Source organism: Lepisosteus oculatus, chromosome 1 (assembly GCF_040954835.1).
Source record: "Lepisosteus oculatus isolate fLepOcu1 chromosome 1, fLepOcu1.hap2, whole genome shotgun sequence".
In the NCBI taxonomy this organism is placed as follows: domain Eukaryota; kingdom Metazoa; phylum Chordata; class Actinopteri; order Semionotiformes; family Lepisosteidae; genus Lepisosteus; species Lepisosteus oculatus.
This window is the reverse complement of record NC_090696.1, coordinates 39,984,924-40,012,822: the sequence shown is the minus strand read 5'-3', so window position 1 is coordinate 40,012,822 and position 27,899 is coordinate 39,984,924. Positions and strand designations below refer to the sequence as shown.

The following is a 27,899-nucleotide window of genomic DNA, read 5'->3' as shown; positions in this document are numbered from 1 at the left end:
CCAAGGGTAGACAGATCTAAATATTAGTATGTCCATTTTCAAGCATAATTAATTTGCTGCTGTTATAATGAGATGATTTCACTTCTGAAAAGCATCTTGTTCTAAAGCAGCTTTGTCTCATGTAATATGATACCACAGTGTGTCTTTGAACAGGGTGGATAATTTTTCAAACAGACACATAGCCATAGCAACGACTCCAACATACTGATACTCTTTATCACCTCTGTTTTTATTTTTATTTCAATATTTGAATGCGATTCCAAGTAGTAATATATACTTCTTTAACCAGGTAAAGGCAATTGATGGCAAATTCACATCAAGAATGTTGACCTGGAGGTTTGAATCCTCCCAGGATTCTTTAAACACAACGTTCTAATCACAAGTGCAGAGACCCGAAACTGTGGGCGCAGAACAGAAATTGTGAAAATTATGTCATGAAAAAAAGTTAACTTTAGAAGGAAACGAGTAAAACGCTGACCACAGGATCTGAACAAGATGGCTTGTGTTACAAAGTTCAATAATCAAGCCTAGACTGAGCTCAGGCAATAAACAGTTTTGCTGAATTACAGAAGAAAGCAAGTCTATAAAGTTCCTGCTGGAAAAAAGGGCTTTTTTAATTGATGAAGCAGTAAATCACTGGTTGTAAACTCCAACAAACTGGCCTACAGTTAAGGGAACTTGGTTTCTGCTAAAAACAACCCATTCCATATTATCAGATATCTATTCATCCATTTTCTCACTTCTTTATCCAATACAGGGTCATGGGGGAGCCAGCAACCAACGGGTACAAGGCAGAATACACCTTGGACAGGATCTCAGCCCACTACGAGACATCACTTATAACAAATATTAATAAACAATCAACCAGGAAAGGTAATGAACGACATATTCACATTCACAATGACAACCAGGAGTATGCCTTTTTATATAGCTGTGCCTCCACACAGTTCGTAATTCTAGCTGTGCCACACCCACAGACAGAAGCCAGGGATCTTCCAGTGTCAGCACACCGCCTATGCAATGCAGCTGGTTGAAAGGACAGCTTCCTGTGCCACTGCTGACCCTGCTCCGGCGGCACTGACTGTCTCGGATACGATACGTGGGGCTGTCCTCAGGCTGGCACTGAAGCTCTGCTCCTCACGGCTTTCATCAGAAGTGCTAGACCCAAGCAAAACAGTCCGCTTGGCAGCACAGGACATTGGGTCTTCAACTCTTCCCAGAATATGCCGCTAACAACTCAGTGTGAGCAGTAACTGTTAGTCCCAGACACAGCATCAAAGGAAATTAAATCACAGTTATGTTGTTTGAGTTATCATGTAAAAAGGTAAAACATATTATACATTTAGTAAACATAACCCTGTAAAACACCATAGGTTTGTCCATTTTAACAGTATTAATATGTCATTAAAATATTACTATGTAAAAAGCCTTGTAATACCTCATGTATAATAGTTTTTGGCACAAGGTAAAATCCATGTGCTTGCTCACCGTACGAATATCGAGGTAGCCGTATGGTCAAAATAAGAACAGTATTAACCCAAAGTAACCTCTCAAAATTCCCTGGTCTTTAAAGACATCCGGAAATAACGTGACATAAAATAAAAAACTTGTATAAAAAACTGTAAAACAATCACAGTATCACATACACACTCCAACAGGTATTTATGTGAATAACACAAATGACATAAGATTCATGAAACTGATCACTAAATCAGCACAAATGATATTAAGAGCATTTGTGGCTTTTAGATCACAGCATCAACATGCTGTACACTGTATTCTATACATTCTGAAGATCAAAGATTGCCTACCTGTGGACAATTCATTTAAAATATTCAAGCACTGACCTCTAAGCATTGGGAATGTACTGGCCTGAGTTAAGAAATGTTATTCTTTCTGTAAGAAGAGATTAATCGATTCATTACCTCTGTCCTCAAACAAAGGATCAGCGTCACAACCAACACTAATTTAATCATTTTCTAAATCTGTATCAATGAAAGCCTATCAAGAGTTATGAATTGATTTTAAATTAATTATTTAATCCAAGGCAGGCTGTTCATGTTAACTGGCATCTCAACATTGCTCACCACTGCACATTGTCTAAGTAAAAGCCTGCCATTTCAGGTTACAGAAGATATTACGAGTGTTTTGTGTCCATATATAAATTATGTAACATCTAAGAGATGCAACATAAACAGCTTTTGTTTAAGCGACGCAGAAGTTTGATATACTGCACTTATATTTTGAATATACTGAACTTGAAAAGTTCCATGTGTTTTTGTTACAATTCTGTACAAAAAAACATTGTGTTCTTTAACTATTGAAATCTCCCTTTAATTTTGGCAATTGCTTTATGAGATTTGAACTCAATCGCACCCAGACACAATAGCTTACTGTTCAGGACTATATTTATAGTGTTTCAAAGAAAAATGTTCAGAGACTGAATTTGACAGCACTGCCAAATGGGTTATCAGAAAATCACCTCTAAAATTAAGTGTGGCACCACAGACTTCACAAAGCAGTGCACACATAACTTATCTTGGTTTTAATCTGATACAAATTCTTCTTCCAAAGAAGGATGGCCAAATTTTTATTCTAGTAATTGAAAACACACAAACATAAGTCACCATATGCAAAAAAGTTTTTCCAAGTTCTTATTAAGAAGAATACTAAAATGCATCATTGCCGGATTTTTTGTCTCTATATGCAGTTAGTGTAGCCGGATTGTTTCCGACTTAGCACAGTTCCACTATCTACCCTTATCTTTCCAGCAAGTACATGCTCCTGATACCCACCTAAATCCTTAATAGTAACTATATAGGACACATTGCATTATCAATACAAATGATTTACAATATTAATTCATACCCTCCTTTAACACAGTAATAGATCATAAGTAAGCCTGCTGCACTGTAATATACTGTAAGGAGCACAGAACTGAAAAATAGCTCTCAGACACTGTACCTAAGTACTCTCTTCCCAAGAGGTCTGCTTTTAAGATTTAATGGTCTGATCTGTAAAACAGTATACTGAAGAAAGTAAATGTTAAAAAGGTGATGGAAATCAACTACACCACAGCTCTGTCATGTTTTGGTACAACTGAAAGTGAAGGAAGGCCAAAGGCATCCTTTTTGTCCACTGCTACTGATGTTACAATGACAGACCCGCTGCGTCTTCAACTATAAACATACATAAAAGGCACCGGCAGGATTGTCTCTTCAGACAACATTCTCTGTAAAACTGTGACAAAATGGTTATTAACACCTTAGATTTTGGAAACATGCTGAATGAAGAACAAAAAAAGTTGTGCTACATAAGATTACAATCTTGAGGACCTGACACAAAACCAGTGACTCCATGTTAATGACAATTACAGAAATATTGACAAAATGTTACATTTTAATTATACCATGATTGGTAAAAAACAAAAACAAAACAGGGGCACTTCCCAATTTCACAACATCTATTATGTCAATTGCGGAAACGTTTACTTTCTAGTCTACTTTCTTAACGAAACCAACTTTAAAGTCTGATTCGATACGTTTCAATAAGAAGATCTCGAGTAAAACCGGTTATCATTAGTGCTAACCTTACTAGCTTAAAAGAACGAATTATTTGCATTATTAAGTCAAATCGCCTGTTTTTCGTGTGTTAGTCAGCTGCAAATTAAAAGTCTCTCTAAAGCCTGCAGGACTCTGGAGATCAAAGACTGAAATTCACTACCTCGGTCTCAAACTACAATCTTTCAAGTTGACTTTTTAAATATTATTTTAATGCATCACCTTCGCTGTTGAGGCCTTAACATTCTGACAAGGGCTACAGGTGCTTTCCTATTTCAAACCGAAATGGATGCGCGTGTGAGACAACTGCAGCCCTGTCTCCAATTTTGTCTTTCCAGCATTCCAACATTCCAAAAGCGATTTCTTCCACTACAGTAGAGTCTCAACATTTGTAATCGTCAGGTGTTTAAAACCTTTGCAAAGGCTGAAAATAACCCTGCTGCCTATAATAACTAAAGGAGTTTTTCCTAAGCTATGAAAATGTCATTAAATGTATGTAACGCTTCCTTATAAATGTAATTTTGCATTTGTCATAAATAAATGTAATTTCAGGAATATCATGTTGACAGGAGAGAAGGCACATGCAGCCACAGAGGCGTGTCCCAAGGAGCTGAAGTGAGAAGGGATATACAGGTAGGCTAGAATAAGCCCACAACGCATTTTTCACATTTGAAGCCCAAATCGATCCTAGTGACTCTCTCACAAATAATCAATTCTGACAATATTAAATCTGTGAATATCGAAACCCTGCTAAATTTGCATCTTCAGAACATAAACATGTAGCGACTTGCCCTGAGAGCTTGCTGGGAAATGCAGAAAGAAAAAGTGCTGAAGAACATTAGAAAGGCTACAAACAGGAGGATGCACTTCGGCCCATATAGCCCAGTTGGGTGGTAGTGCTAAATGATCCAAAGACCTCATCCAGCCATTTCTGGAAAGAAGTCAGGTTATCAGCTTTAACAACATGGCAGGGTAGCTTACTCCCACAACTCTTAATGACTCATGTTTTCATCTTTGAGAGAGGGTTGACTTTGAGGATTTTGTATACCTGAATCAGATCTTACTTTAGTCTTCTCTCTTCCCAACTAAAAAGGTTAAATTATTTTTGTCTTTCAAAGCAGGACATTCCTTTAAGCCTGCAAGTATCGTCTTGCACTAACTATCCCATCCATCCATTTTCTTAAAGCTTCATTCAATTCACGTTCTAGGGGGAGGCAGAGCTTATCCCAACAGGCAACAGGAGCAAGGTACAACACACCCTGGATGGGACACCAGTCCATCACAGGGCACACACAGATAATTTATCCAAGTTTTGAATTCTGCCCAATTCTTTTTCATTTTCCCTAGCTGCTTCTATAGTGATTATTAATCCTATTTTGGTATGGTCTGCAAATTTAACAATACTAGACTCTGGACCACAGTTATATATAAGGAAGAGCAATGGTCCCAATACCGACCCAAGTGGTACACCACTAATTACATCATTCAACTGGACCGATTTACCCTTTTCTATCAATAAAGCATTTCTAAGCACATGCAAATAAACTAGTTTCTATTCACGACGGGGGGAAAAAACTTTAAAATAAATTTGTGTAAATCGCCACCCATTCTACATTATCTAATAATGCAAGGGAAAACTACTTTAATTACAGATAATAACCAATTGAAGGAATGCACTTGCCTATTTTTAATCTCTGAGAGCCACCTCTTGCCCCTGCAATTATCAGAATGATTCAGTTGCACAGAGTAGATCAAAGGACAAGATGCAGGAAGCAGTGTTGTTTAGGCCCACAGTCAAAGTGAATGAGGCTTCTGCTTATACGGAGCGTAATTTTTACAATGCGAGGAAAATAACCTAGGGAAAAGGCCATCAGATTTGACACACACCTTTGATGTCCAAATCTGCAGAGATGAGGAAAGCCCAACAACCCAGCTTCCTGTCTCCCAGTCTTTGCTTGTGATACTAGGATGTTGATCTAACAGCATTGCCAACACCATGATGAGTATATAACCAGTGTGGACACATACTTGCATATTATACAATGTATCAAAAGGGGTTTCACACACACCAGACAACCGTAGTCTGACTGCAACACTAGGAATGTAAAGAGGTGCATCACAGTTCATCACCTGGTCTGTTTTGCCTTTTTCGGTTTTTACTTTGGCTGAGTTGTTAATCTCTGGCTAGTTTATTTAAGGTTTCTGTTTGGGGCATATTTGTTAAACCAACTCTCAGCTCCTAAAAGGTCACATGGGATTTGTAACTGGTATCAACCCTGTACTTTAATGTAATTTACAGAAGAGTTTCAGAACACCTGTATGAGGACACCTGCCTGAAAGGTAACCAAACTGACCTCTGCAGAAAGGAAAAACGCTAATAGAGGGAGAGTCTGATACAGCTTCAGTCCCACCTGTGTCTGTTCATCATTGATTGATTCAACTCTTTTTTTTAGTCAGATATTGGCAAGCCAGATTTCTGTATGCTTAGGTTGTTGGAAAGACCAATGAAGCTGGGTATTTTGAAACTGAGAATTGACAGAAAATACAAATTAAAAAACTCAGATATGCACTGAAGACTGGAATGATGCTAGGAGCCTATGGTAATGTGTACTCTGAAATAACAGGAAATCATGCTTATCCACTAAACCCAACACATCTAACATATTTGGTTAGGTGAAGGCACTATGGGCTTTTTTTGCAGGAATATATGTTCCATTGCACATGGAAAATGTGATAGAATGTCCCAACGTCAAACTTGCCAAATGCCCTTTTGCTAATTATTAAGACTTATTACCTGCATTATAGTTCCTCCTACATACACTACACTCCCTTTAAACAGTTTCCTGAACTGCTTTTTTTCGGGAACACTTCTGCAAATGTTACAAAACTACAATATTCAAGAACCCAGAGCACATAGGACACATAATATTATCCCCTTATATAGCTTAATGAACTCACATACAGGTAAACTGAAGTACAGTTCAAAGGATGAGCTTGAAATTAGGAGTTGTTGCAAGTTTTATGACTACATAGCGAAATGAAGAGCTGCAATTATGACCAGATAGACCGAATAAAGCAATAAATTAAAAAAACGTCAGTATTTATTTAAATGTTATCAGCTGAAATTATCAGAAAAATTTGCCAGTGTTAGCAATGTGGTATAATTCTGGCATCCAAGGGTGCAAACTACAAAACACTAGACCAAAATAACCTATTTGGTTTATTGCAGCTCGAAATTAGTGAATTATTTCAGTAAGGAAATATGACTACTGATGCATTCTGCGTACAACTCCACAAAGTGCATGGGTAGGTCCTATGTAAACGCCCAGGACTACACGGTAAAAAACCTTTAGACGTTTCCTACAGTCAACTTTCAAGCAAATTACAGGAAAATATAACTATCTGCTACAAGATTTACAAAACCAGAAAAGCTCTGGAGTTATGAAACTTGAGACTGTCATAAATTGCACCTGGAAACACATTTGATGAAGAACCATGGCAAAAATACATTCTAATTATCTGCAGCACGTTGGAACAGGGTTAAAACAAACAATATTAACTCAAACGGATTACAAAACATCACACAGAAGCATGCAGATACTAAGTTCTGCTCATGTACTAACAAATAAGTTACCTGGCAAGGCAACAAAGGAACTTGCATACTACAAAGAGTCTTATTTTACGTATTTATGTATCAGAACTTTAATCTGTGAACACTGTATTCCTTCAAAAGACACTTTTGAAAAATAATTTAATCAACATATATACTGCTTCACCCAAAGTGGGCGTTTAACGAAAATAGGGTTCAAAAAGTGTTGGGTTCAATTCGAACTTCTCTATTTCAAACACCTTTTTGGTTTTTACTTTTTTGCAACCGTCCAAGTGTGGAAGCAAGCTGGCATTCGCTTTGTCAGTTTGTTGCTTTACCCTGTGTGAGGAACCAAAAAAAACTCATTGATATGAAAAGGCTCATCATCATAATGTCTTGACAGAATCTTTCATTTAGATCACAGGGAGAATCTGCACACACTGTACAAGGCCTGTCCGTTCTAAAAGTAGACTGTAGGGTTCGTACTGTTTAAAAATGAAACCGTTAAAGCGGTTTAACTTGCAACAGAAAACGACAGTTCAATAACAACGTGTTACGATTGCTTCACAACAGGGACAGAAGCAGGGGGCACCTGAGCAAACCCGAGGGATGATTTAGCATGTGAAGCAGGCCTCAAACACGGACTTCCGTCGCTTTCAGTTCCAGTCCTTAATGTATGACACGCGAGAAAAGACGTGCACTATGGCTTTCAAAGTTTACTGCTCAAGACGTTTATGAGCTGAAAGCAACCCTGAGCGGAAAATTCTTTAAACCCACGAAGAAAACTGTGGCATGTGCGTCTATACCATATCGTAGATATGGAGTAGAAAGCCCGACTATAGAAGGAGCAGTACTGAGTCCAGAAACACTGACAGCTATAAATGATCCCGGAACACCCAGCCCTACCAGCACCACCACGACACCTGACACAGCAACAAAGCAAATATGCTATGTACGCAATTTTAATTCACTGGGGGGAATTGGTGATTGCAAATAAAGCAAAAATAAACCTTAGATTAATCACATCGGAATGCGGCGTTTACTAAGGCAACATCGCATCTGGCCTCGGTGGGAGTAATCTCCCGGCAGACCGTGGAGTTAACATGGTCTCTGATTGCAAGAGGGTAAAGGACACGAACAGGAGCAACCGGCAAGGAAAAGAGTTACATCAAGCTCCGCTGTTACAGAAAACAAAAACGGTGCAGCTGGGGTTGCATTTAAAATCCCCGGTGTTGTCCAATGATCGGTTGTGCCATGCTAGGCCGTTTGGTGCAGGATTGACAGCACTACTTCTCGCAGTGCAGGGAAGGCAGCGATCTGGCAATGCGTGCCGGCGAAGCGCTCTGATCAAGCCCGCTAGTGTGCTGGTATCCACTCACCAGAATCCTCTTAAAGAGAGCGTTCTCCTTCGGCGGCAGTGTGACTGTCGGCATCGTTCCTTGTTTCCCGGTGCTCAGCACATGTGAAGAAGGCCTGTATAAATAAATCTCTTTCCTTCTCTCTCGCTCCCGTTCTCCCCTTGTTTTCTGAGGCTTCTCGCTCTCTCTTGCTCTCTCTCTTTTCGGGCTCTCTCCTCTCTCACGTGGTGACTGAAAGCCCCTTTCAGCCCAAAATGGCCGACGTACTTCTCCTCCGGGTCAAGCTCCCGTCTGCGTTTGCGTACCGACCCCGCCGCTGAAGCGCTCGCAGCACCCTGGGCGCAGGAAGCAGGTGGTGGAGGCGCTCTAGGCCCCCTGAGTCCTCCGCGTCGTTAGGGGGCGCACAGCAAAATGGTTACCTTGAAAATATTTTGACACCCATTTGCTCGCTTGTGTTAGTTTGCAATAATGAGCGAGGTTTTAGTCACAATCTTTAAAAAAATATTTTCAATATTATCAATTGTGTTAATTGAATAGTACTTACAAAATCAATGTGTTGCATTGTCTTAATTTGGTAGCGTGTTATTTTCATGAAAATGATGCATTTTAAAGTATATTTCTAAAACGAGCAGAAGTCAAAAGAAGACGATAAATCGGTTTTCCCCAAGAACATGTCAGAAGGCAACATTCCAAGACTCATTTTGAAATGTGGTCTTGGGAAACCAGAAAAGCGCAGAATCTTCAGAATACATATGGGAAAAAAGACAGTAGATTAAAAAGATAATAACTTTCAAGTGCAAATAAAGATATAATTCCAGTTTCTAATATGTCATTTGTATTAGATCAACCTAATTTCTTAAGCATACATCCGATAAAACCTCAACTGAGACCCTTTTTTTCTTTCAACTTTCAGCGTCAAAGCAACCATTACTTGTTCCTAAAATATCATATCAAATAAAGTTTTTCATTTCTGTATATTTTTGGACATATAAATCACATTTGTTTCTTCTGTTGGATAACAGTTTCTTTATTACATAGAGATAAAATAGAATTTGGTTTTACATTTATTGTAGTACCATCTTGAATTGAGCTAATTGAGGACAGACGTTGACTTTATACAGAATCGTACCTTATCAAAGAAAGACCTTGCTTTGTAAGTTACTTCCAAAAATGTCTAGTTTTAAAAAAAATTCAGAATAACTGCACAGGATTAGTACCTTCAAGGAAATGTCATCTTAAAAATGCTTCAAATAAATACAAAAGCACTCTTTTTTTAGCTTTCCAAAAACTGATTTTCCTATGTCCAAGGGACAGATTAAGTCTGTTACTAAGGAGGTTTTGCTTTAGTCTCATGGTCCTCAAGATCATTTCCAGTGCTTGTCAGTTTTAAAAAAAATCCTCAAAAAAGTCCTTGACTTGAACAGAAAATGTGTATAGAATAGTGAAACACATTCCGCTATTCAAAAACAACTTCATTATATATTCCCATATAAGTTGTCATCTTATAAAATGTGTCCTTGATTTCTACATTCCATTTCTAAGACATAACTATTTGAATATCATGAAAGGTCTGTAATGTGTGAGTTTCTGGAGGTAGGGATGAAGACATTCAGATGAAGTCCCCTAGGCGACACGCACAACCCAATGAGTCATTAATTCTCCTGGACTCGGGATTCGTTTTTCCTGTTTATAATCTCTTACCACCTCAACATTTCAGCCGAAATGTTTACTTCTGGATCACTCAGTTGCGTGTTAGTCCAAACCCCTGCAAGCCCTGAAGCCAGAGAACAGCTTAAGCTTTAAATGCTTCAGTATGTTTGGCACTGCTGAAAAAATGCTATATCCTTCTCTGCTGAAGCGATGTTGATATTTGTAAGTAATATATGAACCTGCCAAAGACAGACTGATAAAACTTTTATGCATTAGACATGCTTTCATCCATATACATTGAAGGACTTTCCTTGAAAGTGTTAGATCATCTACAAACCCACCAGTAATGCCATTATTTTGATTTGCCTGCTTGAATCTGCCTCATGTTGTCTGGCTTTTTAAAGTGAGAAATAAAGGCAAGAACATCTCTAATGGAGTAAAAAGTGTTTATGTAAGACATAGATGTTGTATCACTGCAGTGATGTCCTACATCTCATTAATCATCTAAAAAAATCTTACATTGATAGATAGATACTCTATTGATCCTGTGAGGGAAATAGCAGATTTTTTCAATTGATAGAGGACTGTGGGTTGAAGTATTAATGATAATTCCTTACACTTATATAGTGCTTTTCTGGACACTCCACTCAAAGTGCTTATTCAAATGGCTTATTTGCACTGATTCTGTTACAGAAGGTAACTCCAGGCATGCTAGCAAGGTTAGCCAGTGTCTCTAACTTATGTGTGCCCTTTGAAAGACTGGCATCCCTTAAAGGTATATCTCTTTGTGCCTTATACTTCCAGGGAAATTTCATTAATGGATGGATAATGGTATTTGCCCTACTGTATGGTTAATAAACATTACAGTAGCAGAAAAAAATATTAGTTGTTTTTATGGCATAGATATTGGGAATTGGAAAATCTAAAATTAAGATTCTAACTCCTATTAATATTGTAAATTGTAATATTACCATTTTTGTGCTACTGGTAACCATTGCATAGAAGAACTTATAATTCAAGAATTTATTAGTTCACACAGGGTTAGCAATGGGTAATTTCTACATCTCTAAATTTACAAAATATCACATTATACTTTCCCGTGTTTATTTAATCGCCAATGGTTTGAGTTGAAAAACGCCGAATTGAAGATTGCATGTAAATGAAATTGGATATCATTAAGTTGTCCAGTTCTCACAATCAGGAAATCTGAGATCAACTATCACGCCTGAACCTTCCTTGTCCAGTCCTACTAATCGAGGAGCGAGCTTTTTCGCCGTGCGAGTACGTTATTGAAAATATTACACTGAGATTGACCATGTCTTTAAACCGGCTATTGCTGCAGACAGCGACTGTTAGCAAGAGTAAGTTTATTACTTATAACTTATCTTTTATTTTCCGAATAAAGATTATGAAACTATTCTAGGTCTTTCGACCTACAAATGCTTTTTTTACAGAGGCAGGCCCCTACCTGACCTTTTCTCAATATCATACTGTTTGAACTCTGTTCGATTAAAGAGGAATACGTTACATCAGTTATTTAGCTAAGAGCGTAAGTAACAATGAATCACTAAATGTGTAGTTTGTGTTTACGTTATTTTCCCCATAATTAATTAAACCATTATTTTGTCGTATCTAACGAATAGTAAAGATATTGCAATTTAATTACGTTAACACATGCAGGGTATAATAATAATAATAATAATAATAATAATAATAATAGCTTACACTTATATAGCGCTTTTTCTGGACATTCCACTCAAAGCGATTTACAGGTACTGGGGACTCCCCTCCACCACCACCAATGTGCAGCATCCATTATATACTAAGTATATACTATATACTTAGTATATACTAAGTTCGCCTGAAAACGTCTTTTTTGTTGTCTAGATTTTATTTTGAGTTTTAGACGTTGGAAATTGTTTTTCGCTCGGCTTGTGTGGGACTGGTTGAAGAGCATTGAAACAAGTTTGCAATTCGGAGATCATTCAGCTTTGGCAATGTGTTCGCTTCTAAGTGTCCTTTCTTCTTCCATGTTTCATTAATATAGTTTTTTAGTTTCCAAAAACATGAAAAAACAGCTGTAAGAAAAAGCTGGATTGTGCTGGGTAGTTTTAATAAGATTTTCGACAATAATGTGAAAATGGAACAGTAAAGCAAAGGGTGATTTCTAGAAGTGAATGCTCCAGGTTCTTGCATAAAGTAAGGCTGTCATTGTAAAAGGCAGTCCTTAGGGACACTTAGTATTTTCCAATGTTTTCAAGGTTAGCCAGGTGTTTTTTCTAGAGGTTTTCTACAACATCCATCCAAAATGGAGCATTAGTCAGTTTAAAGATGGAAGCTTTAGTTACTCAAAACTAAAAGAAAAACACATTTATCAACTTTTTAGCAGTTATTCAAACATTTAGTTTATATCTGTGTATGTGTATGTGCAAATGCATAAATACATACTCCTCTTTGACGAGGAACAAGTAAAGGTTCATGCCACACCGAAAAGAAGAGAAAACAAAAATTATAATTCCTTGTTTTGATGTGTGATCACAAAACATTGTGTGTTTCCTTTATACTTTTCACTGTGGAGTTAACACCTGTCTATTCTTTTGTGAGTCACACACTGACATAGCTCCCCATTCTAACCTTTTCTTTTATATTTAGGCCACTTGGATAATTGGGATTGCCTGGAGAAATAATAGCATGTGGAAAAATCTGTTCTTTTCAGATGTAACCCGTTCTGCCTTCACTGCAAGGAAGCCTGACTTCACCAACCCTAACTGGTTACGTGTTGGGATGGCGTTTGGCAGTACAGCAGTTCTTTGGACCCTGGTAAGATCACATTTGATCATCTTTACTCACAGCTGTTTCCTTAATTCTCTTTTAATTCAGCCTTCTTGCTTAATCCAAGATTCTGTATTTTGAAGATTAAACCCTCAATAATATTAGTTGTGAGAATATTTACCGTTAACAAGTGGGCTGGAAGATCTCCTTGGAATCCATAAGCCCTTGGTACTGGATAGCCTCAATCCAGTTTATCGTAGAGGTCACCATAAATCCCCTGTTTCTGAAAGATTAGGATCACTGACATTTTTTGATCAATTAAGAAAGAGATTTGTTCAGTTATAGGAACTCTGGTCCTTAAGGGCTGAAAGATACAGTGATGTGAAAAAGAAAGGACACTCCCTTACAATTATATGGTTTTACATATTTAGACATATCTAACCTTCATCTAGTCCTCACCAAGTCCTAACAGTGGATAAATCTAACCTCATGTGACAGATGACACACTCAAATTTAGCTTTGGCATTATTTATTAAAAATAATCAGCCACCATTCAGCTGTCTTGTGTGAAAAAGAAAGTGCACCCTATGATTAAGTAAGGTGTAGAACCCCCTTAAGCAGCAATAACTTGAAATAAACATTTCCTGCAGGAGTTTATCAGTTTCTCACATCGCCAGGGAGCAATTCTGGCCCAGTTACAAAACTGCTTCAGCTCAGTGATGTTTGAGAGCATTTGGTAATGCACAGCTCTCTTTAGTTCCTGCCATAGCATCTCAATGTGGTAGAAGTCTAGCCTTTGACTTGGCCATTCCTGATTCTTTTCTTTTTCAGCCATTCAGTCGTAGATTTACCGGTGTGTTTTGGATCGTCGTCCTGTTGCGTGATCCACTTTCAGCTAGATTTTAGCCGTTGGAAAGGTGATCTCATTTTCCTCTAGAATGTGCTGATCTAGAGAGGGATTCATGGTGGACCCAATGACTGTGAGGTGCCCAGGTCTTGCAACTGCAAAGCAGGCCCAAATCCTCACCTCTTCGTCACCAGGCTTGACGGCTGGTATGAGGTTCTTGTGCCGAAGGAAAGTGGGGTTTGGTTTTTGCCAGACAAGTTGTTTTGCATCCCAGCCAGACATCTCCACTTTGGTCTAATCTGTCCAGAGAACATTGTTCCAAAAGTCTTGTGGTTCATTCAAGTGCTGTTTTCAAGCCTAAGATGAGCAACAGCGATCTTTTTGGAGAAAAGGGATTTTTGCTGTAAAACGTTCTTTTTTAGCCTTTCCCTAAAGGTAGGGTCATGAACTGTAACGTTCACCGTATTGAAGGAGGCCTATAGATCCCTGGCTCTGGGGTTCTTTGCAATCTCTAGGAGCATCGTGTGGTCTGATCTTGCAGTGAATTTGTGGGGATGCTCACTCCTGGGTAGATTGACAGCCAGCTTGAACGTTCTTCATTTGTAAATTGAAATTAGAATAATTGTTTAGCAGGACCTTATTCTAATTACATTCTTAACTGATTTGGAAGCCGTAAAGGTGCCCTTACTTTTTCAGAAAAGGCTTCTGATTTTTTGTTTAATAAATAATGACCAAGTAAACTTTCTGTGTGTTTTTTGTCACATGAGGTAAGATGTAGCTACTGTTACGACTAGGTCAGATATGTCTTAATATGTAAAACCATAGAATTGTAAGAGTTAGTACTTTCTTTTTCATCACTGTATACTGATTTACATTTCAAACCATCTCTAAATTACCTAATTTACAAAAATCAATTCACATTAATTTGATTACATTTAAACTGATTTTTTGGGGTTGGATACTCCTCGTTTAGGACCTGAGGAAGTTATTGTGATTAGTTTCACAATATCACCATATTTCAACAACTCAAAATGTAAGCTTGTTGTATTGATAAAAATGTTAGGAATAATTAACTAAACTAAACCTTCTTTTCTTAGTTGTTCAGGCAGCACAGTGCCGATGTGCAGGAGTATAAGAAGAGGAATGGGCTGGAGTGATGGACTCAAGCTGTTGTAAGTTTGATTCCTCCCAACAGTTTTCTTGAGGAGATCTGCTCGTGAAATACTGCCGACTGTGTATGTAATTGCCTTAGGACATCAGTCACAGGATATTAAATGTCTTGCATCTTCACTGCACAACATATGTAGTGATGGAATGCACCTCTGTAAATAAAGAGATGTATCATTTTTAATGGAAGCAGGCAAAATATTTTTTATGAAAGCATTCCTTAGTGATCTTTATGATAGTTCAGGAGTAGTAAGTATTTAGTTAAAAAGCTAAATGTGTTTAAATCTTTTTTTTCTCTTTTGCAGGATAAGTTTTATTTGATCATTCAAGAGGAAAAGGTTGGAAGGGGCCGTGCTGTTTGCACTGAATATTTCCACGTTGTTCCCTCAGCATATTTACTGTTATCTGTGGTCATGGAAAGCTTGACTAGCGTGATAAAGTTAATAAATTTATTTATGATAAACATGCACTCAATCTCTTTTCTTTTTGTTTAAAGACTACTATAAAGCTAAGACATCTGTGACTGTTTTGAAAGTTCTGCACAGAAACAAAAGTCCAAAGCAAAAAACTCCTAGTCCACATTCATCTCAAGAAGGTATGCTGTCATCAAAATCTGATAATGAATGTTGGTTCACAACATATTTTCTTTGTGCATTGCTTTGTGTGTGGTTCAAGTGATTTCAGTATTCAGCTTTATTTTTGAGAATTATAATTTATTAGAACCACACTTCATTAGAGGTTTTCATGCCGAAGGATCCTGTGAAGTGCTTTACATGGAGGATGGGGACCCACTTCAACTGGCTCTAAAGTGCAGCACCCACCTGGCTGACATAGAGGTGACAGTCATGACATGCCAGCAGGGTTACTGCTCAGCTTCGAGTTGACTTTTTGTTTGTAAGAACTTTAGGAAGTCCAGGTTCTGCAGTCCCAAAGTGGAATGTAGCCAGAGGCTCATGGTGAACACCTCTACACTTTTGAACAGTGTCATGGGATCGTTAGAAGCAAGTATTCAAACATCCCATTCAAAGGAATTGAATGTCTTTTCGTTTTAGACTGAATTTTGTCAGAAAGGTTGTGTTAGGAAACAACCAGGGTAGTAATAGATGTCAAAATAGGAGTGAGAAGCAGAGGCATGTTGAAATCTCAAGGGCAGTCTTGGTTTAATTATATATTTTTACAAACAGAAAATAACCCGAGGAAGAAAACGAAGTAAAATACTCCACCTTGTAGGTAGACAATTGTTACCCAGTCCAGCTCATCTCTGTAACCCTTGCACAGGGAACCCCCTGGAGACTAGTACAGGTGATTGCCAATTGCAAACGACCTCTTTCAATTGTAAGCCTGCAGCACAAGCAGATGACAGACACCATTCTAAATGATGGTCGAAATTCACCCACCACCGCTACATACTGTAGTGCTGCTTTTTGAGATATACAGGGAATTTTATTTCAAAATGTTCTTGCTTGATATTTAGTAGTAAACAGTGGTGTGTTAATTGTGTTCATGTACATTTCAAATGTACATTTTTATATTCAAACATCTTAATGTGCAGTGTTACCATCCAACAGAAAATTAAATTTAATGCAGAATGCATACTCCTTAATACTATAAATAAGGTAAATTATTTAAGCTTTTTATGAACTTCTCAAATTGAGAGAGAATAATCAAAGCCAGTATTGTTTGAACCAATTTTATCAATTGATCTATAGTCAATGATTGCTTAATTCGAGAACTAATACAAATAATTCATTTTAAAGTCAACAACTTTAAAAAAATGTTCCTTCTGGTTTAGACAGATTCTGGAGGGTGTGGTTCATACCAGAGGTACAAGATCATAGGAGATCCTTATAACAATAGATTACATGATTTCACTGTAAATCTGCCGTGGAAAGGGTGTTTCAATTAAAATAAATTATTAACCTCTTATAAATATAGGGGGTAACAATATTACAACATGACATACTCTTTTAAGGTCCTGAGGACACCTGTGTTATCTTACCGTTTTACTGCGTGAGACACCTAAGTTATTCACTGTGGATAAATCTACCATTTTCAAGAATTACACATTTAAGAAATTTATAAGCTTTACGTTTCAGAACAGTTTAAAACCAGCCTTGGTTTTTAAATGCTCAACCACGTGTTTGGCCGACATTTTCCAAGCTGTAGTAAGTGACGTTTCCAGGGGGTGTAGACCTAGCCAGGCAAAACCAGCCAGGCAGTTTTCACCAGTAGTGAGCAGTCATTCACTATAAAGGCTCTTGCTGCTTTCTGCACTCCGGCGTCGCAGCGATATTGATCGTCAACTGAGCAGATATGGTTCTCTGCAGGGCGGCCTGGCGAAAACTGGCTCCGCTGGCACGGATGTCAGTCTCGGCATTCTCCAGAAACGGTAGGTCTTGTCCCCCTTGCCCTTGTAAGAAGTCTTAAAAAATAAATAACCGTCATACGTGTATGAAGAGTTAAATAAATGTGTATGTCCCTTGCGAGTGTTTTTTTCTCCTCAGGTGTTAAAATGCAAAATTATATTACAATTTTGGAAATCTCCTGGCAGAAATAATTTGTAGCCTATTAATTGCAATGCAAACAGACGGATTTCAATGTATGACAAGTACTCTGTGCTAGTCACAGTAAAGGAGATCTGAAGGTCACGAGAGGAATGAAAAATTGCATCGAGAATGAATTGGCAGCTTGGTAGCATAATTAGAAAATCTCGTAGAAGTGCTCGAAATTATTATTAAAACAAGGTTTGATGGGTTTAGAAATTCATGTTTTTACCTGGGTTTACTCGAGTACAGTAAAGGTTGGTCAAGTGTTTTAAAACAGAAGGCGAAATCCTTTAATAAGCTCGTCATGTAACGAAAACAGTGCGATATAATGCTAACTCAGCAAGCTGCGCTGAAAAATCGTCCATGCATAACTGTGTTATTCATAGGTTCTGTACGCTTTCTACCAAATGCTTTCTGCGCTGTACCTTCTGTTTCTCATATTGGTTTCGCATTCCTCACACAGGAGGAAGCGTGTGTCAAACAATTAGTTTATACAACAGTAGCTCAGATACTGTGTAAACATATACTGTATGTTGATGGGTCAAATGGGTTACAATACTGTAACATTATATGCACAAAAATAACAAATTGTTTTTTTTTTCTGTTACTTGAAAAATTATTTAAGGTGTAAATACCAACATTGCTTGGACTTGAACATGAAATGTTTTGGGTTGTAGGCCTTGAATGTAAAGGATTGCTGAGGTTTTTCACAGACGGGGGGGCACAGTGGACTAAACTGTTATTTGATTATATCTGTTTCTTTTTTGTCTGTTTTTTGGAAGATGACCAGCTCCTTACTTCATAAATGTCACATGGAGTTTTACCAGTTATGGTCGTTTGTTCCTTTATTCTCGTTGTGCTAAATTTCTTTAATGTATGAAATATTGGGGGTACATTGGTTTTCTTATGCTAAATAAATTCATGTGAAATTAAAAACCACAACGAATCAGTGGCACGTTCCTGAACATGCGAGCACCAGGTTATGGTTTTTTAACAGTGACCCCTGGAGACAATTATGTAGCTTGAAAGATCCGCCCCTTCTTTTATAAATTCCTCGCGTGTCTGAAAGGGTGAAAATGATTAACAAGGAAAGGTACAAACAAGGCGTTTTATGCCCTGTGATGTAATGTCAGTCACACTAATGAGAAAAAACTATTATTTAGTAATTTTAGCAATTAAAATTTTGTAGGTCTTTAAAAAAATGCTTTTATGACCTCAAAATGTTAAGTGTTAAAATATTGTTAAACATTTTGAGATTGAAGCGATAGAATGGATATTTGTTCTGGTTAGTCTATATATGGTTTCACTTACTTTAAACCCCAAATGACTAATTAATTTGGCTGATCCTTTTATGCAGAGTATCTTAAATTTGCCTCCATTCATAAAGCTGGGTTTATTACAGAAACAATATATTGAAGTTCCTTACTTACATTTGTTTTCAGAAATTGTAAAATCCAAGGAACCTAAAAATTTCATTTGAAAATCAATGCAGCTTCTGTATCAGCGATCACCAGTGTCCTGTACTTAAACCCTAGGCAAGTCAGTTCACCGATAAAAAGATATTCATATAGGTATAGATTAGATCCCATATTACAGTGTATAGGCTTGCTGTTGTGCACACAAAGGAGCTGGCATTGTCTGACAAAAAATGGGGTACCTTTATCTTTATCTCTAACTTTCAAAGTTTGAATAGTTTGGTCTTTCAGTATGTGGTACATGTAACTTGAAGCTTTCATTTTCTTTTTAAATATAACATCAACTTTGAAATCTAAGAACAGACTTATCCAGGTAAAAGAACTTTACATTTCCATTTTAACTGGATATGAGATTTGTGCATGATACACCAGGAAACAATTTCAGAATTGCGTGTAAATTTACTGTCAGTTCCCCTTTAATTTAATTCTTTTTGGAATCTGTACATTACAGTTGGGTAAGTTGATTTGTAGTAATGTCATCAGGTGTATTTTCTATGATATCCCAGTTTATGAAACCTGAATCAAGTACTGTCACATGAATCAAGTACTGTCTGCCTTGTCACACTGTTTAAAAAAATGAGTGCAACAAAACATTTTACCTCTGAAATCTAACTTATGTTGACTCATCTTTGCATTTGAAGCTTATGTTCTCAATGTTCTGAAGTTGTCCTTTTTAACAATGTTCTTAAATCTCTCTCCCAGTTTGATCCAGAAAACCTGAGGCATACTTCTGCCTTTCCCAGCCTTGACTAAAGTACTGCAGTGCTTGATGGTGTATATCCAAACATGGCCTTAACAAGTTGCAGCATGTTCACAACTGAACTGTTTGGGTTTTTAACAAAACTGATACATGAGAATTTTTATGCCTGTTTTAGCTTACTCACACTGGCTTCTTGTGGAGTTCGGAATACATCTCAAAATATTTCTATTTGCATTAAACGTAATCCTGATTACATCAGTGGAATGTTAATTCTGGCATTCCTAGAGTGGCTTTTACGTAAACTTCACGATTCAACATATTTTACTGTGGAAGAAATGGCAGAATATTTTTGGGACCTCACAAAATTGAAGGATTTAGGAACAATCTCACACTGTGGAACAAGACGATGCAAGAGGGATGGATAATAATGTTCCCGCTCTTGAGTGAGATTTTGGAGGATTCTCCCCACATCAGTATCTCCAAAGTTGTTTCACTCAGCTGTTCAATAAACTCAAACGTCATTTCCCAGAGGATCCCTAAAATGTCTGTCCTTCAGTTTAGACCTGTTCTCAGTGGACCCATTGACAGTAGAAAGCATGGCCCTATCCACTGTATTGGAAACTCGGCTTCTTGAACCATTAGCTGACATCAGCCCGAAACTTCAGCTCACAAAACATGACTCTGCTTTGTTTTGGATGTGGGCCTCCAAGGAATATTCCTGCCTGTGAGAATGTGCTAGCAAGTTCCTGTTGCCATTCGCCGCCACACACCTGTGAGAGTCAGGGCTTTCAATCGCGACTGGCATGGAATCAAAGAACAGGAATAAACTGAAAGCAACTTTGAATGTTACTCTGCAAGTCAGCTTCTCTCCAATCCCACACCAGTTTGAGCTGATTGTTTCCCAGAAGCAAGACCAAGTATCCCACTGAGTGAATAGTAATGTATATTTAAGGCTCCTAGACTTGGCAGCATACATACTGTATGGCTACATACAACCTTCAGTTCAGAGAATCCTGTTTTAATGTGTTATTATTCTTTATGTGGGCCCTGAACGTTTTGATGTATACACAGGTGTGCCATGAGGTGCAGATCATTGGTAAATACAGTTAATATAAATATAAGATGTATACACTAGTTTAATAATATAGGCAACATTAAGGTTCAAAAACACTATCTTAAAAATAACTAGTTAAAAACATGGTCTTAAAGGAAGATTGAAAATGTTTCTTTCCTTTTTTTTAAGGACCTGTCTTTTATTTAATATTTACAGAGAGAATAAACTGGTCTCTAAGGTACCCAGGTATATATTTCTTAACTAACAAAGATCTGTTAATTAAGGTCTGTCAATATGGTAAATTTATCAGCACGGAACTGATTATTTTTTTTAGGATTATTTCACAAATTTCAAAAGTTAAATATCTGCAGTGTACAGAAAATGTAACTTAAAGCTTTCATTTTCTTTTTAAATATAACATCAACTTTGAAATCTAAGAATAGACTTATCCAGGTAAAATGTTTGCTTTGAAAATGTATGCAATATGCACTTGTGTTTTTTTATTAGAATGCAAATATTTTGACAGCCTAAAGCTAATGCAATTCAGGTGCATTTCCTCCTTGTTGTAAACAAAAATTATTCATAAAATGAGATTGAGATTCATAATTGTGCACATTTTACTTAAACATTTAATTTAAAACTATTTTAAAAACAAATCCTGCAGCTGTCAATATACAAACCAATGAAATGTATTTAATCAGTGAGCAAAAGCAAAATCACCAATTGTTATACATGACACATCTTGGAAGTTTGGTGCAGATCACTTTCTACAAGATAAATTGAAGAATTGTGACAAAAATTGAATTATTTCTAGAAATTAAATGGAATAAAATGTTTTTGTATAACATTACTTGTGAAGAGGTGTCCCTTCCAGTGAAGAAGTCATACTCTCCAGTTCACTCCACAGTGCAGAAACCAGTATGATCTCTGCCCTGAAGCCTTTACCATTTTTCCTTTTGTCATAAAGTCAGCACAGGCTACAGACAAATGTTTGTTGTTCCTCTTTTAGCTTAATATTTTATCAGTATTGCTTGATGTGAGCTTTTATCTTTTATTGTCACTGAAACATAATTTGTAAACTGAGATGAATATTGTGGAAAATTGCATCTTTGTAAATATCTTTCAAGCTAAAAAAGTGACAGTGGAAAGTGGAGTATAATCTAAATAATGAGCATAATTTGGAAACTCAGCAAGTTGTTTTTTAAGTGTTGAAAGGGCATTTTCAGTGGAGGGGGCCAGTCATCATTTAGAATTGTGCCAATTTGCTTTCATTATAAATAAAAACAAAACAAAACATTTTTATAGGAAAGTTTCCATAGTGAGGTATTTTCCCTAAGGAAGCCTGTGCCTTATTTCTTTTTATACATAATTCATGCTTGACCATCCTTATCATTAATCATTAACAGCTATTTGTATTTACTTCCATGGAAAATCAGAAGGTCCAACACCTTTGCCCAGGACTATTTTAGAAGATGATTAGGGAGAATTTAGGCAGAAGTAAATCACCTTTGTCAGCTGTATTTTTGGATGCTCCAACACAATCCAATAAACATGAGGAGTCTTGGCATGACAAAGAAGATAAACCACCACTATACTTTAATTGTCAGCTGTTTTATATTGTATAAGATTAGATTAAGTTTGTTTGGTCATTCTTAAAACAGTGACTTCTTCTGCACTTGGTTGATAAAAAAAACCTGCTCTTACACAGAGAGTATAATGAAGAACCTTGTAAGTTACTTTATCCTTGTGGCCTTATTAGTGGGCTGCAGTATTGGCCTAAGTGAAATACCATAGTCCTTTTCATCATCCTAGTTCTTAAGGGTTTTCTAAAGTGACCATATCTGATGACAGGAGGCATATTAAGAGGGATAACACTACTGGTCCTCGAGAGCAACTGCCATGCAAGAGTGTGTTAAACGACTAAATGGCTACAGACATTCACGTTTCCTCCTGAGAAAATACACTTTGTTAAATCTTGCTTGTAAGATTTTCTGAAGAATATGGTTGGTATTGACATATGAGTCTTTCCTTGTAGAAGATACAGCCGTCATGTGCCTTTTTCATATCACTTTGTGATGTTTTCTGCCTTTCCTGTTGCAGTCCCTGCTCGACAGATGTCATCTGGTGGTGTTCCTGGCTCCTCGGGAACAAACCTGATCTATATTCTCCTCTGCGGGGGCTCCTTCACTGGTGCAATTTACTATGTATGATTCCTGTGTTTAAAAGCATGCAATGGAGTATACAGTATATTGAAGTCTTTAAAAATATAGTGCAGAAGTGAAACATCCACTTTGTGTTCAACCACGTGAATGTGGTTTGGAAAATAGTCAGTGGAATTACTTAGAAAAATCATTTACTGATTTTTTTAATTAACTGATTTGTATGGTAATGTACACACTCCAATAGAGCAAGAAATGATTATATATAGCCCTGACTGTTTAACCTTAAAAAGTGAGCTAGACTCGCTTTTAATCACAACTTAATAACCGTAAACCTATTTTGTGAGAATGAGAGCTACACTGTTCATAACCTTAGTGCAGTTATCATTTAGTGGTTTGTGGTTTTAGTGCTTTGTGGGACTAAATATTCTACATTAAAAGGGGTTTTTCCTAACGTTTTGGCTAAAAATAAGAGCTTGTGATTTAAAATATGCCAAGAACATTTAATACTGGTACTCTTTATTTCCCTGTTGTATTTATTATTGGGCTCTGAGAAGCAGGGCAAATTGCTCTTAGGCCATGTGAACCACTGTTTGTCACTTTCAGAATATGTTTAGTAAAGAACTTTCTATTTAACCTATTAATTATGTCTTTGAAAAAAAATATTGTTGAAAAAACAAACTTTAAGGTTGAAAGTATAAGTCTATATCTCCATGTTTTTTTCTGTGTAATTAAATCTGAATTCACTGGTTATATTCTCTATTTTATACTTTCCCAATTTGGAGTAGGGCTGGGCGATATGGCCAAAAACATTATCACGATTAAAATGTTCATATCAGTCCATATCGATAATTATCACGATAAATGTCAAATCATTATTTCTTTCAAGTTTAAAGGCAGATTTTTTTCTCCTGGGTGAAAGTTGAAGAAACCAGACAGTTAATTAGTAAATTAAACAACTTTTTATTTTAAGAACACAACAAACACTTGTCAAACAGCAGAAACATTAAACAAATCTGTTAGCTGCCTGGTCTGCAACACGTGCGAGCACGCGCATATGATGCGCAAAGCATTAACATACAGTGCCTTGCGAAAGTATTCGGCCCCCTTGAACTTTTCAACCTTTTGCCACATTTCAGGCTTCAAACATAAAGATATACATTTTTTATTTTATGTGAAGAATCACCAACAAGTGGGACACAATTGTGAAGTGGAACGAAATCTATTGGATTTTTGAAACTTTTTTAACTAATAAAAAAATGAAAAGTGGGGCGTGCAAAATTATTCGGCCCCTTTACTTTCAGTGCAGCAAACTCACTCCAGAAGTTCAGCGAGGATCTCTGAATGATCCAATGTTGTCCTAAATGACTGATGGTGATAAATAGAATCCACCTGTGTGTAATCAAGTCTCTGTATAAATGCACCTGCTCTGTGATAGTCTCAAGGTTCTGTTGAAAGCGCAGAGAGCATCATGAAGACCAAGGAACACACCAGGCAGGTCCGTAATACTGTTGTGGAGAAGTTTAAAGCCGGATTTGGATACAAAAAGATTTCCCAAGCTTCAAACATCCCAAGGAGCACTGTGCAAGCGATCATCTTGAAATGGAAGGAGTATCAGACCACTGCAAATCTACCAAGACCTGGCCGTCCCTCTAAACTTTCAGCTCAGACAAGGAGAAGACTGATCAGAGATGCAGCCAAGAGGCCCATGATCACTCTGGATGAACTGCAGAGAACTACAGCTGAGGTGGGAGAGTCTGTCCATAGGACAACAATCAGTCTTACACTGCACAAATCTGGCCTTTATGGAAGAGTGGCAAGAAGAAAGCCATTTCTCAAAGATATCCATAAAAAGTCTCGTCTAAAGTTTGCCACAAGCCACCTGGGAGACACCCCAAACATGTGGAAGAAGGTGCTCTGGTCAAATGAAACCAAAATCGAACTTTTTGGCCACAATGCAAAACGATATGTTTGGCGTAAAAGCAACACAGCTCATCACCCTCAACACACCATCCCCACTGTCAAACACGGTGGTGGCAGCATCATGGTTTGGGCCTGCTTTTCTTCAGCAGGGACAGGGAAGATGGTTAAAATTGAGGGGAAGATGGATGCAGCCAAATACAGGACCATTCTGGATGAAAACCTGTTGGAGTCTGCAAAAGACCTGAAACTGGGACGGAGATTTATCTTCCAACAAGACAATGATCCCAAACATACAGCAAAATCTACAAAGGAATGGTTTACAAATAAACGTATCCAGGTGTTTGAATGGCCAAGTCAAAGTCAAGACCTGAATCCAATTGAGAATCTGTGGAAAGAGCTGAAAACTGCTGTTCACAAACGCTCTCCATCCAACCTAGCTGAGCTCGAGCTGTTATGCAAGGAAGAATGGGCAAGAATTTCAGTCTCTCGATGTGCAAAACTGATAGAGACATACCCCAAGCGACTTGCAGCTGTAATCGCAGCAAAAGGTGGCTCTACAAAGTATTAACGCAAGGGGGCCGAATAATTTTGCACGCCCCACTTTTCATTTTTTTTATTAGTTAAAGTTTCAAAAATCCAATAGATTTCGTTCCACTTCACAATTGTGTCCCACTTGTTGGTGATTCTTCACATAAAATAAAAAATTTATATCTTTGTTTGAAGCCTGAAATGTGGCAAAAGGTTGAAAAGTTCAAGGGGGCCGAATACTTTCGCAAGGCACTGTATATCGAACATTTATCAATCTTTTGTTAAAATTATATCGAGGAAAATTATATTGCGATAATTATCGTTATCGAATTATCTCCCAGCTCTAATTTGGAGTCACTAATGAAGCCTATACCTCAGTGCATTCTTGTTGAAACCAGTCTATATCAGCTAAATTAATTTAAATCTGGGTTCTCTGTATCAGCTTTATATCAGTTTATATCAGGTCTCTCATTTAAATGTCTCTGTAATTAGATTTTCCTAATATACAAATTAACCACAAAAAAGTGCAAAATGTATTGTAAACAGTCTTCACAGTGCTATGACTCTGCTCATCCTTTTATAGAAATTACTATGTTTGTAGCTCAACAAACCCTCTGCTTACTCATCCAAACAGTAACTGCTTTCCTTTTCTGCCAGACATACAGTATCAATTAAAAAATAGTGTATTCTAGCACTGACATTAAGACAAATGAAATGTAAAAGTATTTTTGTATATGAATGGTAATGTGTCTCTTAAATTATAAGCAAATAATAACAGCAATATTATTTCTTGTTTTTCTGAAGAGTTACAAGACCCTTACGTCTGACAAGGCCCGGTTCCACGATAGAGTTAATGAGATCTCCACCAGACCGAAGGACGAATGGACACCAAAGCCATGGCCACCCAAAAGTAAGCCCAACTGTTTATCCATCCCCTTTATGTGTGCCATTTGTCTGCCCTTAGCTTAATGTAGAGAGTTAAGTTCACAACATTTATTTCATACAAGGGCATATATAAAGTCTGTTATATTATGTAAAGGAAATTAAGATTTAGCATACTGTTTTAATTTTGTTCATCATGTTGACAATGCCCTGTGATGGACTGGCCTCCCCACTAGGGTGCATCCCATCTTGTACCTGTTGCTTGCCAGAATACGCTCCAACTTCTCCATGACATTGGATCATGTGTATTGGATAAATCAGTTAGAAATTGGGTGGATGGATGTTGATAATACACGTTTTACGATTTGCCATGACAAATATCATCTTCAAACACAAGACTGTCATTCATTTGACCTAGTACAAGAGCTCTTTTGGGCTAATAGTGGTTGTTAGACTTTATAGTTATCTCACTGGACCTAAAGGTGTGGTATTTTGGATACCTGGGGGAAAAGAGAGGCAGAGCTGTGAACTGATCACCAGTTCATGGTTCGTTGGATCTAAAGCATGGGAGTCGGGTAGAAACAGGAGATTAATGTGGGGTGCCTGGGAATGTTTGGTAGATGATAGCTCTTTCCCTGTGTGGAAAGCTTTTACATCCCATTTCCATTTTTTTTTTTAAATCCCAGGTCTTTGTGGTCTTTGAAATTTGAAATTGAGGAGATTGAGTCTAAGTTGATGTGTCGTGTTCATCTCAGTCATTGAGGCAGCTACGTAGTTCTATGGCTTAGAGGCATTTGTTTCCCCTTGTGGTGAAAGCTCGAGGACCCAGGGGTGGACACCAGCCTTGAGGGGATCTGTAGAAGAAGACCCCCTAAGCAGTGCAAATCGTCTTCTGATTTGGAGGCGATGTATCATTTAGCTAAGAATGTTTAGGAAGGGTTTAGAGAGAGAAGAATAATGGACCAGCTCTTTGAATGTTTTGCATTTATCAGTATGGTATGGTGAAGGTAATTAAATTTTCTTAGTGACATTGTCATCAAAGAACTGGTGATTATGTGGCTCTTGGATGAGCAAATAGGTGTACTATGGAAAGACAGTGCAGTTGGTTGATGAGTGCTGAAAACTTACTATGTCTGTGAATCGCCTGCAAAAACAAAGCCCGCCTCTAGATCACACCTGTTCAGTCCCCTCACTGTGTCTGAGCTCCTTTCAATGGATGTCAGAGACAGTATCTGTGAATCTCTTCAATCTGGTGGTGTTCCTTTACTGTTAAGCTTGATGCTAATCTGCTAAACAATTAGGACCCAATTTCTAATCTTCCGTTTCTGTGGAAGATTCTGGAACATGTGGTAACTAATACAATTAAACCTTTCTAATCTTACAGGCTCTACACACCCTTTCATCCTAGCTTTAGACCTACAGTATGATCGATACTGAGTCTTTTCATTTTCAGCTCCCTGGTGATTGCTTGACTGCTGCAGCACACTTGATATTCTTATTCATTTGGATTTTAACACAGCATCGGATACAGTTAACAATCCCTGTTTGCATCTCTACACAGCCATTGAGGTGCAGTTGTCATATCTGGTTATCCGGCTGCCATAAATGTCATTAAAAAAAAGTACTTTTTCAGTAGAGATGAATTATGAAAAACACATATATGCAATTTATACATTTATTGTATATATT

The 27,899-nt window shown here is 37.5% G+C and overlaps 3 protein-coding genes across 3 annotated transcripts in view; 2 read left to right on the top strand and 1 right to left on the bottom strand.

Annotated features, from left to right (window-relative positions):
* The window catches only part of naa15a (N-alpha-acetyltransferase 15, NatA auxiliary subunit a), a 35,669-nt gene extending 26,852 nt beyond the window's left edge, over positions 1-8,817 (bottom strand). The window contains exon 1 of the mRNA XM_006629621.3: positions 8,529-8,817. Within this exon, the coding sequence (XP_006629684.1) occupies positions 8,529-8,582 (54 nt within the window). The 5' untranslated portion in view covers positions 8,583-8,817. The remainder of the gene's footprint in view (positions 1-8,528) is intronic.
* A 2,565-nt stretch (positions 8,818-11,382) lies between these two features.
* ndufc1 (NADH:ubiquinone oxidoreductase subunit C1) lies at positions 11,383-15,412 on the top strand. The gene is made up of 4 exons (XM_006629622.3): positions 11,383-11,518; positions 12,874-12,977; positions 14,874-14,948; positions 15,249-15,412. Exons 1-3 carry the CDS (start codon positions 11,473-11,475, stop codon positions 14,931-14,933), a joined length of 210 nt encoding a protein of 69 aa, XP_006629685.1. The 5' UTR covers positions 11,383-11,472; the 3' UTR covers positions 14,934-14,948; positions 15,249-15,412.
* Positions 15,413-17,155: 1,743 nt separating this feature from the next.
* On the top strand, positions 17,156-26,312 carry LOC138239175 (protein MGARP-like). Its single transcript, XM_069189961.1, has 3 exons — positions 17,156-17,332; positions 22,819-22,922; positions 26,133-26,312. The coding sequence occupies exons 1-3, from the start codon at positions 17,257-17,259 to the stop codon at positions 26,295-26,297; spliced, it is 345 nt and encodes a 114-aa protein (XP_069046062.1). The 5' UTR covers positions 17,156-17,256; the 3' UTR covers positions 26,298-26,312.
* Positions 26,313-27,899: the final 1,587 nt, after the last annotated feature.